The 11786-nt window shown below is 44.4% G+C and overlaps 1 protein-coding gene across 4 annotated transcripts; it reads left to right on the top strand.

Moving 5' to 3' along the window:
• Window positions 1-458: 458 nt before the first annotated feature.
• CIMIP4 (ciliary microtubule inner protein 4) lies at window positions 459-9207 on the top strand. 4 transcript variants are annotated; one of them, XM_083462338.1, is made up of 6 exons: window positions 459-603; window positions 3791-3866; window positions 5268-5920; window positions 7222-7372; window positions 8342-8452; window positions 9033-9207. In XM_083462338.1, the coding sequence occupies exons 1-6, from the start codon at window positions 595-597 to the stop codon at window positions 9122-9124; spliced, it is 1092 nt and encodes a 363-aa protein (XP_083318464.1). In that variant the 5' UTR covers window positions 459-594; the 3' UTR covers window positions 9125-9207. The 4 variants fall into 4 exon arrangements, with proteins under 4 accessions (XP_083318464.1, XP_083318463.1, XP_083318462.1 ...); XM_083462337.1 differs by having other exon boundaries at window positions 460-603; window positions 5265-5920; XM_083462336.1 differs by having other exon boundaries at window positions 516-1322; window positions 5265-5920.
• The last annotated feature ends 2579 nt before the right edge of the window (window positions 9208-11786 follow it).

Below are 11786 nucleotides of genomic sequence, written 5' to 3'. Positions count from 1 at the left end.
ATGAAAAGCACCCCTCCCCTAAAAACTGGTGTAAGCCTCATTGCAGAATAAAGGCAGGCTCAATAACTGTACATGTTTTGTCCTTAGGGAATCTCATGGTAGCTTCAGAAGCAAGGGACAATTTCAAGTGGGGAGAAGGTTAAGTCTCTCCCAAACACCACTGCTCTAATGCATGGCTGCTTTACACACACACACACACACACACACACACACACACACACAAAGTCATGAGAGCCATTCATCAATTGTCTGTATTGCATCTGGATGTGTCCTGAGGAGCTAACTGAGGTACATGAAATAACTTGCCACCCTTGGAAAGACAGGCCAAAATTATCTCCTAAAAGTTATCATTTTATGGCAAGGGCTAAGAAACCGTGGCCCAAACCCACTTAGTAAGTTAAGGCATTGAAGATAACTCTCAGCTGGTCCCTGTGTTTACTTGGTTCCCATGACAACCACAGCTCACAGATGGGGATGGTTTCTTAGCAACTGTCCTTGGCGACTTCTCATAGTTCCACCTCTTTGTCGACACTTCTAGACTTGGCAAGGATCTGCTTGATTCACCAGAACTACTTTGGCACCTCAGTTGAGATCATGGAAGAGGTGAGGCACACGTTTATGAGGAGGACTTAACTTCTGGGCACCCTCAGAGACAACAATAACCCCTCCCAGGCAGGCAGGCAGGGAGACACACACTGTTCAGATGCCCTATGACCTACACAAAGAGTCTTGGGTATTTAAGCACCAGTCAGTGCAGTGAGCCTTGCTGCTTTCTTGATACCAGTCCAGGCCACATGTGGCAGGCATGTGAGGCTGTCCTTGGCCACTTCTGGCAACTGATTTGGAGCCATATCTGGTTGGCCACACTGGGACATGCCTGGCACATATATAGCTCATTTATTCTAATAGTTGTGCTGTTCCCAGCCAGAGGTTTCGTGAAACTGGCCAGGCAATATCTCCAGCCTCAGGAGCCTAGTGGCTTGCTACGGTGCCAGAAGGAGCTTGAGGAGGTTAGCCCCTTGCTCCAGTGTCAACCAGAGCCAAAGATGGCTAGTCCCTTGCTCCATTACATACACGAGCCTGAGGAGGTTAGCCCTGTGCTACGATACCTACAGCATCCTGAAGAGTTTGCTGCCATGCACCACCAACTTCCGCAGCTTGAGGAAAAGGTTGATCCCTCAGTCCACCAGTCGAAAGAAGTTAGCCCTGTACTCCAGTATCTACAACAGCTGGAGGAGATTGGTACTAACCTGCTCCAACGGGACAGCAGCCTCATGTCTTCCTGCCCAAGAAATGCCAGCAAAATGGAGGATGTGACTCAGGTGAAAAATAATGTGGGGGCTGGTCAGGCTCATCTAACACAACTTTCTCAGGATCTTTATTGGGAACCAAGAATGACTCTGGAAGTCTAGGTGGTGATTTGGAGAGAGGGAAAGGAGGGTTGGGATGTTCAAGGACCACAGCTGTCTCTTGCCACCTTCCGATGCCATCAGATTCCTGTAATAATTGGAATGTGGCAAGTACATACCTGAGCAGAGGAGGAATCAGACAGCCTCAGGACTGACTGGGAATAGAAGGGTTTTGCTCCAGGCCCAGAAAGCAGCATTGTGGGCCTTGCTACTCTTGGTGTTTATTGCTCTAGTAAAGCAGACAGCAAAATTAGGTGTCCAGAATCTGCGACAGGTTCAGTTGTGGAAGCCAAAGGTCAAAAAAAGTCTGGTTTATGCAACCATTTAAAATGGGATGCATCTATTAAGCACAGGGACAAGGAATCTGCCAGTCTCAGAGGAAAACCAGGAGCTGGAGGGCCACAGCTAATTTTCATATCATATTGTCATTATTATGAAGGTAACAATAAAGGTGTTAAGAACTGTGGAGAGTTGTCTTGTGGCCAACTAAGGTGACTAAATACCTTTATATATGTGCAACAAATACGTGAAACTCATAATCTCAAATCAACAGGTATTATTAAACTTCCATTTCTATGTATAATATTTCATCTTTGTGCTTTCCCTCTCATGACTTATGTGTGGGGAAATCACTCCCTTTAAATATTCTCTGCCCTCCTTGTTGCCTCACGCTTAAGAAATTTTTAAAAGCAAGCCTTTTATCTCATGTGTTCCAGTATTGCTGTGCTATCTAATTTCTATTTCTTTCTATTCCTAGGTTAATAATTCTATTCTGTAATTTATTTATTTTTCCTTTCCAAATCTGCTCAAACACTTTCTTCTTCCCTTTCAGTTTCCCTGTCTTTTTGTGACATTATTGTATTTTAGATTGTGATGCTGTGAACAAGGTCATAAGTACATTCTGATTTTGACCAGCAGCTAGCATATATATAAACACACCTAGAGAAGTGTGAAGAAGTTGTGTAGAAGTTGTCTTGCCTTTGTAATGGACTGGATGAGAGCCAACAAACTGAAGCTCAAGCCAGATACGACTGAGGCACTGTTAGTGGGCGGTTCCCTAGAGCAGATGGATGGGAGGTTGCCTGCTCTTGATAGGGTTACACTCTGCTGTCGCTTGAGGCTCAGGTGGCCTCAGTGGTGCGAAGTGCCTTCCATCAGAACTGTGGAGTTAGAAGGGACCCAGAGGGTCATCTAGTCCAATCTCCCCTACAGTGCTCGAATTACAGCTAAAGAATACCTGACAGATTCTTGAGAATTTCTAAATTCAAATATTTCCTCTCTCTCTTTTTTCAAATTTAAAAATTGTCAAAGCAACCATGGCTGCATTCACATGGCAGTTTATTCCATTTCCCTGGTGTTCCCCTTAACTGTGAGTTTCCGCATTATATTTAAGCTTTCGGATGTAAAAGCCAATTCCCAAAATATAGCAGAATATAACACAAGGTTAGAGCACATCTCAATGTTATTTGTAAATGGATTATTACTGGAAGCAAATAGCATGGAGATGAGCAACAAATACTAAACTATAAAATTAATACCAGATCAAGGAATGAAAAACAAACTTGGCTCAATTTGCATTTAAAGACAAACCTACCATATTTATATTTCCCGGAACACTATATGAGCCAAAACACAGCCATCCTTTGAAAGTTGCACTTGTCTGAATTTTGTAGTGCAGTTCTCTGGCCAAGTAATGCGCAAAAAAATGCATACACTAGACAGACAAAAATGCATTATATTGGGGAAATTATTTGCATATACTGTATGTGTGCATGTATAAGGCAAAGCTACATATAAAAATGTGAATATTGGGAAAAATTTGCACTAGAATGCTGATTAATTTTTGTAAGGACTTCTTTAAAAAATTGAAAACTTTTTTGGAAATGTGGAGAACTGAAAATAAGTCTGTAAAAACAAAAAAGCAGAGGGAAATTCAAATTCATTGATCCCTAGCTCAAGCTGCCCTTAAAGGCAGAGCTACAGAGATTGGCTAAGAAACTCTAAACCCCAAATTCTATCCACTTTCAAACCTGAAGCTTTGTACAGTGTATTATTATTTAATGTAATAACAAGACACAATGCCAATGTAATGAAGCAGATTATACACAGTCTATTATTTTCATAAGATATAATTATATTAGAGTTACATCCAATTTGTACATCCAATGTGTACATCTGGAGAAATCTACAGGACAGCAGATAAAGTGTAGCGATCAAGAGAATGAATTGAGTTGGATGTTTTTGTTCTAGTGTCAATTTAGCCATGATTTCACCAAATCCACTTTCCCTCTCCACTTCCCCTTTGTGCTGGACAGATTATATATTACAAGCTGCTGCAAAGACTGCTGAGATAATCCACTCTTTACTTCTCTTTGGAACAGGTGCCCATGGACACGACGGCCTTCCCAATTCCTGCCGCCGCATACCATGAAACCAGAATGGCCGGTGGTCCAACAGGTAGAAGATACTTTGAAATCTTCTCCAATGCCTTATGCAAGCTATTATAGATACACTTGTTATATGGGCTTGGCTCACATCCTCCTGCATTGTGACACCTTGCCTAAGGAATTCTCTCCTCCTGGACCTAAATATGGCAGCCACGGGTCTGGGATTCCATTTCCAAGTTATAACTTACCTATGTTTTCAGGCCTTTAGAGGACGATGCTTTGATGATGCAAGATTCTAGGTCAGGTATGGGGAACCTTTGGTCTTAGAAATGTTGCTAGACTACAAGTTCCAGCACCCTTAACTGGCGCCGATAGGAACTGGAGTCCCACAACATCTGGAGGGCCAAAACTTATCTGTCCTTGCTCTAGGTATTTTTTATTCTGCACTGCTCTCATGTTTTCCTTAACTGCTGCCAGAATTATTATTTGTCAGAAGGGGGGGGGGTGAGAATACCACCCTTGAGAGAACGGATAACTAAAATCTGGAACATAGTCTACATGGTTAAGCTTACATATATGGTGTAAGAACCAGAGAGGGCAGACAAGAAGATAGTGTGTTTATTGAGAAATGGAGTCTTTTAATAATGTACTAGAGTAATAAAGTACAGGATAATTATTCATTTATTATCTTCAACTGTGGTATGGAAATCACCCCCCCCCCTTATGTTTAGTTCCAACAGATCTCTTTTTTATATATATTTTATATCTGTTATACTTTGTTGTGATTCGAGGACCCGATCCCTGCTTGGGGAATAAAGACACATGGACACAAGAAGAAAATGTGTGTGCAATGGCGGGGATGGCTGGCGTGGCCGCATTTGAGCAGCAAGCCACGCCCCCGCCGAGCTTCCCTATTGGGTGCCCAACCGGGGAGGGGCGTGGCACGCCAGCCCTGGAGTTGAAACAGGGGGCGGAACGCCCCCTGCATGTCGCGGGAATCATCTCCCACTCACAACCCCTCCCCTCCTGGAGGAGGAGAGGCTTTGTTGGCAACCATCTGTCTTGGGAGACAATGGAGGAGTGCACCTTTGGGGGTGAAGTCAAACTGTTGGAAGGTTTCAGCGCCTGCTGTGGCTGTAGAGACCAATATGAATTATAGAATTGTAGAGCTGGAAAGGACCACAAGGGTCATGTAGTCCAACCCCCTGCAATGCAGGAGTCTTTCACCCAACGTGGGGTTTGAACACACAAACCCAAGATTACGTCCACCCCCGCCGAGCCCTATGGGACCTGAGCATGCTGAATAGTCACAGAATGTGTAGTGTCAGCTGGGAAGGAAAACCATAAAAATGGGGGAGGGGGGAACATAGCTGGTTGCCTGGCAACCAGAACAGAAGCACTTCTGTGAGAAGCTGAGGCTATGCTACAACATTTTGCTGAGGGTTATACTTTTCTTACTGTCTTCTAGAAGTGCCTGGATATGGAAACAAGGAACAGGCCACCTACAACTTGACTGGGGAACAGTCCAACAACAAAAGACCCCCCTCAAGGTGCTCCAGCAGGACCTCCTCAATGAACTCCAAGAACCCCGAGAACAGAACAGCTATGGGCGAACCCCCAGTCCTGCCTGAGGCATCACCATCCACACAGCATATCCAAACCAGAAACCACAACAAACAGACCCTCAGGTCTAAAACTCCCTCTGCCCTCTGCATTCACACGGCTGCAGGGAGGAAAGACAGCCTGGATGGTACCACTTCCAAGGGAATAGGGAATCATCATCACCCAAAGGGGAAACCTGGAGGTTCCAGGCTGTCAGCTAAGTCTAGCCAAGAAGAAATGGAAGATGGCCATGGTAATTCAGATGAACTAACAGGTAGGCAATACCGGCCTATAGTGACCCGACTGCACGCATCTCCCCGAAAGAACATAAAGGGCAGCTGTGAAGACATGAAAGAAGCCCAGGATGTCATGAGTGCCAAAGAGTCATTAGCATCAAGTGGGCAAGATGTCAAAGCAGAGGGAAAGGCCCTCCAGGAGAAGAAAAACAGCCTAATAATACCTCCTAATATCAAGGCCAAGTTTGGCACATCTATGGTGGAGAAGCTGGTCTCTGAGGAGCAGGTAAAGAAGGCAATGGTCTTGTCTTTGAAGAGGGTTAGCTAGGAATGCCTAACACTTTTTTAAACGGGAAATATCTGTCAGCCTTTCTCAACCTGTGGGTCCCCAGATGTTGTTGAACTACAACTCCCATCACCCCTAGCTAGCAAGGCCAGAGCTCAGGGATGATGGGAGTTGTAGTCCAACAACATCTGGGGACCCACAGGTTGAGTAATACATTGTATTAGCAGTAGTAGCAGTAGCAGCAGCAATGCTACTCATTAGACTTGTAACTCTCATATCAGCAGCTATAGTAAGTTCAGCAGGAGAAGTAGCAGCAATGCTATTTTTCTAGAAAAAGAGGTGTCAGAACTCACCATGTCCCTTGTTCTCTTATATAATAGCAATGGCACCCACCTGAGAGGTGCCAGAACCGAGTTCCAGCTGAAAAAAACGCCCTGAGAAGCACTATTAGTAACATGGTTCTAAATTGGAATGCTACTAGTAGCATGGTAGCTATAAGCAGCAATGCAAAATATATAAAGCTGCCATTCAGTAAACAATTATCCAGGAGTAAGAACCATTGACCATAGGGCTTACTTCTTGAATTGAAATGAATACGGTTGTGCTGTAAAGGAATTATTCTAATGATAGTATAATGCATGATATCATTTCAGTCATTAACCAATAAATTAAAAAACAGAACATGGTTACGCAGTGACAATTATAGCTTTGGAAAACTTCTGTCCCTACTTCTTAAAATATACAAGGGTTGATGCCATAGATCAGGGGACATATTGATTAATCCACAGAATAATCTGTCAAAGTGACAAATGCATCACCTGTGGCTCATCATTTAGGAAAAAATAACTGTGCTTTATTGAGATTTCATTTTTATGAAGGAAAAAAATCATGACATGAAGATCATAAGACAATAGCAGACCCTGAATTAATCTTCTACTTACCGTAATATGGAAAGGGGTTCAGGGTATGGTAAAGATAAAGGTAAAGGGACTCCTGACCATTAGGTCCCGTTGTGGCAGACTCTGGGGTTGCGGCACTCATCTCACTTTATTGGCCGAGGGAGCTGGTGTACAGCTTCTGGGTCATGTGGCCAGCATGACTAAGCCGTTTCTGGTGAACTAGAGCAGCACACGGTATGGACAATCGATTAAAAAAATGTATGGGTGGTAACCTTAGTTCTAGCCAAGTTTATACCTGATTAGAGGACTCACTCTGAGTGGGGAAAGTTCCACCAGTAGCTGGTGGAGCCAATACCTCAGAACCTTAAGTGGAATTTGACTCCATCATCTTGTATTTTCCAGGCACGTCGTGCTCTCTGTGAGGCTGGTCTGATCCAGGGGCAGAAGCGCCTCAGTGACTGGCCATATAAGACTCTAGAGAATCCCATGGCATCGTCACCTTATGCTGATTATTATGAACTAGGATACAACTTGAGGTCCAACATTTTCCAAGGTAAAGGAGCATCCTAGGTCTACCTCCACACTGCCTGTTCTGACTCCAGTTATGACATTTACTGATTTTGGATTGCTGAGTTCACAGATCTCCCACAATTGACACCACTTTTACGTGCTACTTATGAGCAGTGAAAATCGAACAGATCTTTTGTGGGGTCAGTTTCCTTAGAAAAGTCTTTGTGTGTATGTGCGTGAAATAGGAAAGATATTAGGAGAAGGCACAGCAAGAACGTAGAAGACTTGGAGGGAGGAACACTTGGAAGCGGGCAGGGAGAGAAACCCAACCTACCTAGTAATGTCTCTCTTGTGCCTTTAACAGAACTCTGATATTCAGATACCAGCAGGCAAAGCTTTATGGTATGGTAGATAAATATTATCACTCGCTAATCACTGAAGATTAAGGGCTATTAAGGCACAGCTAAAGGAGCCTATTCCAAAGTTCTCACAACACCATCACACAGCTACAACCCAACCCAACCTACCTTTGACAGAGGAAAACTCCAGGCTGTTTCTCACATTCTTTGGACAGATCCAGTCAGTAACTTCCATCACTTTGAGGTTTTTGTTTTTGTGTAAGATTGCCCATTTTCCTATTGTCTCCATTACCTACTACCTTTGATCTGCAGCAAATTGCAGGTGATTGTATTATCACCAAAATGGGAAAAACTGCTAAAAGCGCAAGAAGGGTTCGAGTCAGGCTTTCCCCCACACTCTGCTTTCTGGACAGTTCAGGCTACCAAATCCATCCTACTCGGGCAAGGCATGTGTGGCTAAAATCCCTTGGGAACCTCTTTCTGTATAAACATGGGACTGTTAATTCAGGACAGCTCTCACAATTTGAGGTACCCAAGTCATAAAATTGCTTTGTTGTCTCCTGTAGGGGCCAGCTCCCCCTAGCCTATGATCCAGCTCCTAGATGACTCTGGTCCAAGTGGCGTAAGAGTTCTGTGAATCTCCTTTCTTGCAGGAGGACCATTGGAAAGCAGAAGCCTGATGAAGGATTCCTATACCCCAGATGTAATAAAGAGGGCAGTTCGGGACCCCAAACATTGGCATGGAAGAAAAACTGATGATCTAGGTAAGAATCCTTAGGGTTTTAAGGAAAAGATGGCTGAGAAACAAAGGACTTGCCTCAGGCATCTCCCATCAGATCTGCAATATGGGGGATAATAGTGCCAGCCTGTTTTACAGGGTTCTTGTGAGGATTACAGAGATTATGCTAGTGGAGCACTTAGAAAAAGAGCTATATATAAATACCTAAAGTATTATTATAATCTAAATATTTGGATTCCCCCCAGTTGACAGCTTGCAAATCACACATTGCAAGACTGAGCACATATTCTAAGAATCTTTTGGCATCTTGTTCTCATTACTGTCGGTGATAAAGGTTCTGCCACTTTGGGCATGTCTATGGCTAGTTAGCATCATAGTGTCCATACCCACATTACACACAGAGGGGAGGGGAGAGAAGTAGAGAAAGCTTGCTCATACTGTACATCAGCTGCACACAGACACCTCAGCCTTTCCATGTCCTCATGAGCTCTTGCCTTTACTGGCCCTTTTCCAGCCCCTCCCAAAGATAGCCCTTTAATCCTGGTGCCTGCTAAAAGGTACAAGATATGTACATGCAAACTGTGTATTTGTTTGTTTCTCAACAGGGAGGTGGTTCCAGAAAAATGCGCTAAACCTTAACCTTCAAAAAGCTTTGGAACAAAAATACGGGGACAAGAACAAAGGCGGCAAATCCTAAGAAGGCATAGAAGAGGGATGAAGACCTTCTGGAAAAATATCTGGCTCTCCCTAGCAGTGGAATAAACCTCCATCTAGCCTCTATTTTTGATGTGCTCTGCATATGGATAAAGTAGAACGTTGGGTTATCTGACTGGCCTGGGAATAGTCAGCCTGGCCTGATTGTGTATCTTTAATAGTCACTTGAAATGAGCAGGTGCAGCTTTTCAAAGAATGGAACAAAGCACGATCCCCCAACATCTCCACAGGGTGCTGGGAAAAGACCTGAAACTCTGGAGAGCTGCCACCACCAATTAGTGTTGAGTCCACGCTGCAGACAGTACTAAGCTAAATAGACCAATTGTCCAGCTAGGTATGAGGCAGCTTCCTATGGGTCCATTTCAAACAATAGCAACCATAAATTAGGAAAGTGAATAGTTTTGCAGAAATGCAGTAAGGAGGGATATGGAATACCTTACTGTGTATTGGGACGTGGGTGGTGCTGTGGGTTAAACCACAGAGCCTAGGACTTGCCGATCAGAAGGTTGGCGGTTCGAATCCCCGCGACGGGGTGAGCTCCCATTGTTCGGTCCCTGCTCCTGCCAACCTAGCAGTTCAAAAGCACGTCAAAGTGCAAGTAGATAAATAGGTACCGCTCCGGCGGGGAGGTAAACAGCATTTCTGTGCACTGCTCTGGCTCTCCAGAAGCGGCTTTGTTATGCTGAACACATGATCCGGAAGCTGTAGGCCGGCTCCCTCGGCCAATAAAGCGAGATGAGCGCTGCAACCCCAGAGTCGTCCACCACTGGACCTAATGGTCAGGGGTCCCTTTACCTTTGCTGTGTATAGTGGGGAGGGCTACCAGAGAAGTATTGATGCATGGAGACAGAATAGGTATGAAAATGTCTCTTTCCCCTGTTCTGCAGATAAAATGTACTAAGCCAATTGCATTCCTATAGTCATATAACTTTTACCGCATCCATCTATCAGCTGTGAAACACTTGTGTCTCTCTACCCTAAAATTTGTGAGCAATGCTATCATGTTCTGTGGGGCATTGGGGAGGTCTTTGGGTCCCTCATCCATCACCTTGAATGAATAAAGAGTGCCCTAAGGACATTACCGGTGCTTCTCTGGGCTAGCAGGATGCAGGGGAAGTTTTATGGGCAACCATGCATAACTCCTGATGAATCTGGGCGCTACAGAATCCTATTCAACAAACATGCCATTAAGCCAATGACTAAGCTGTCTTTCTTGGACTAGTCAGCTCAAGAATTATACTTCAGAAGGAGGACAGGTTTTCATAATACTGGAAGCAAGCTTGTAAGGCTTCCATTTCCTTGCAGATGTCCTGATTCCTAGTACTCTTACAGAGTAAACACACACACACAGTAGAGAACTCAGAACAGAGCATCAGCTGCTTCACAAAAGAATCAGGACTGTCAGCAAACTTTGCCACACCTGGACTTTTCACTCAGATTCAAAGAGTCTGACACCCCGGCCCTGGATCCCCTTTAAACTTGAAGAACCCAGGCTGGACTTCCTAGTTTGTGTAGATTGTGGCTGCTGTTCTAGGACAATAAACCTGAGATAATCATTGCACCTTGTTTGTTTAAACAAACCTCTCCAGCAATGATTAACATCAATAGATAATCTTGGCATAAGTATGTGCTTTGTGGACTGCAACCTCATTCACATGTAAAATGTTGGTATTTCAAGTATCTCTAGATTCTCAGGGTGATTGCTTACAGCATTGTGGTGGAAGTAGCCCAGGTCAAGCTTTTCGAGCTGGAAAAAAGAACACAGAGCTCCTGCATCTTTAATAGGTGTCTAGAAAAGGGAATTTAGGACCACCCTATCATGCCAGTTGCAACATTACATGGCGAACATTAAGGAGTCACTTGGCCACCAGCGTGAGTTGTCTGCAATGGCAGCCACTGACCAAGGTTGCTGATTCTAGGTCAAGTAATACCTTCTAGATAATAAACCAGCTGTGCCACCTCCCTCTTCTGAATAACTGTCCCAAACAGTAAAATATGTCAGGTTGCATGCTGTGCAGTCAAATATGTTAGATTGCAGTTGATGGACCCGAGTTGTAATGGTGAAGTTATGTTGAGTATAAGTATGGATGTCATGGAATGAGGCACATAAGTGATTTGAATAGTGTCCAATGGTGCTTAGCCGGGTTGGCTATTTGCATATTTTCAGAGTGCTGGACTCCAGGGCCCATCAACCCCAGCCAGCATGACCAATGATCAGGGTGGTGGGACTTGTAATCCAACAGCATCTGGGGGGGGGGCAGGTTTACAATTCCTGAATTAGATAGAGCTTGCCAGTTATGGCTCAGCCAAGTCATTTGATTCCATGAGGCTGAGTGCAGCATGCAAACTAAAGCTTTAGGAGGCTATGGTATTAGCAGAGCAAGTTCAGTGCGGACATCAGGAAATAACTGTGGGAACTGGTGGGCTACTTCCTGTGGCTTGCCAGGCCAAATCTGGCCTGTGAAGAAGAGGAGGAGGAGTTTGGACTTGATATCTCGCCTTTCACTCCCCTTAAGGAGTCTGAAAGCAGCTAACAATCTCCTTTCCCTTCTCCCCCACAACAAACACTCTATGAGGTGAGTGAGGCTGAGAGACTTCAGAGAAGGGTAACTAGCCCAAGGTCACCCAGCAGCTGCATGTGGAGG

This window comes from Podarcis liolepis (assembly GCF_965112155.1).
Source record: "Podarcis liolepis genome assembly, chromosome: 10".
Taxonomy (NCBI): domain Eukaryota; kingdom Metazoa; phylum Chordata; class Lepidosauria; order Squamata; family Lacertidae; genus Podarcis; species Podarcis liolepis.
This window is presented reverse-complemented; position numbering and strand designations above follow the sequence as displayed.

Coding starts and splice junctions, on each gene's coding strand:
- CIMIP4 (XM_083462336.1), top strand. CDS start 711: ATGACCTACACAAAGAGTCTTGGGTATTTAAGCACCAGTCAGTGCAGT. Junction 5,921..7,221: donor AGCTGGTCTCTGAGGAGCAG/GTAAAGAAGGCA, acceptor TGTATTTTCCAG/GCACGTCGTGCTCTCTGTGA. Junction 7,373..8,341: donor GAGGTCCAACATTTTCCAAG/GTAAAGGAGCAT, acceptor CCTTTCTTGCAG/GAGGACCATTGGAAAGCAGA.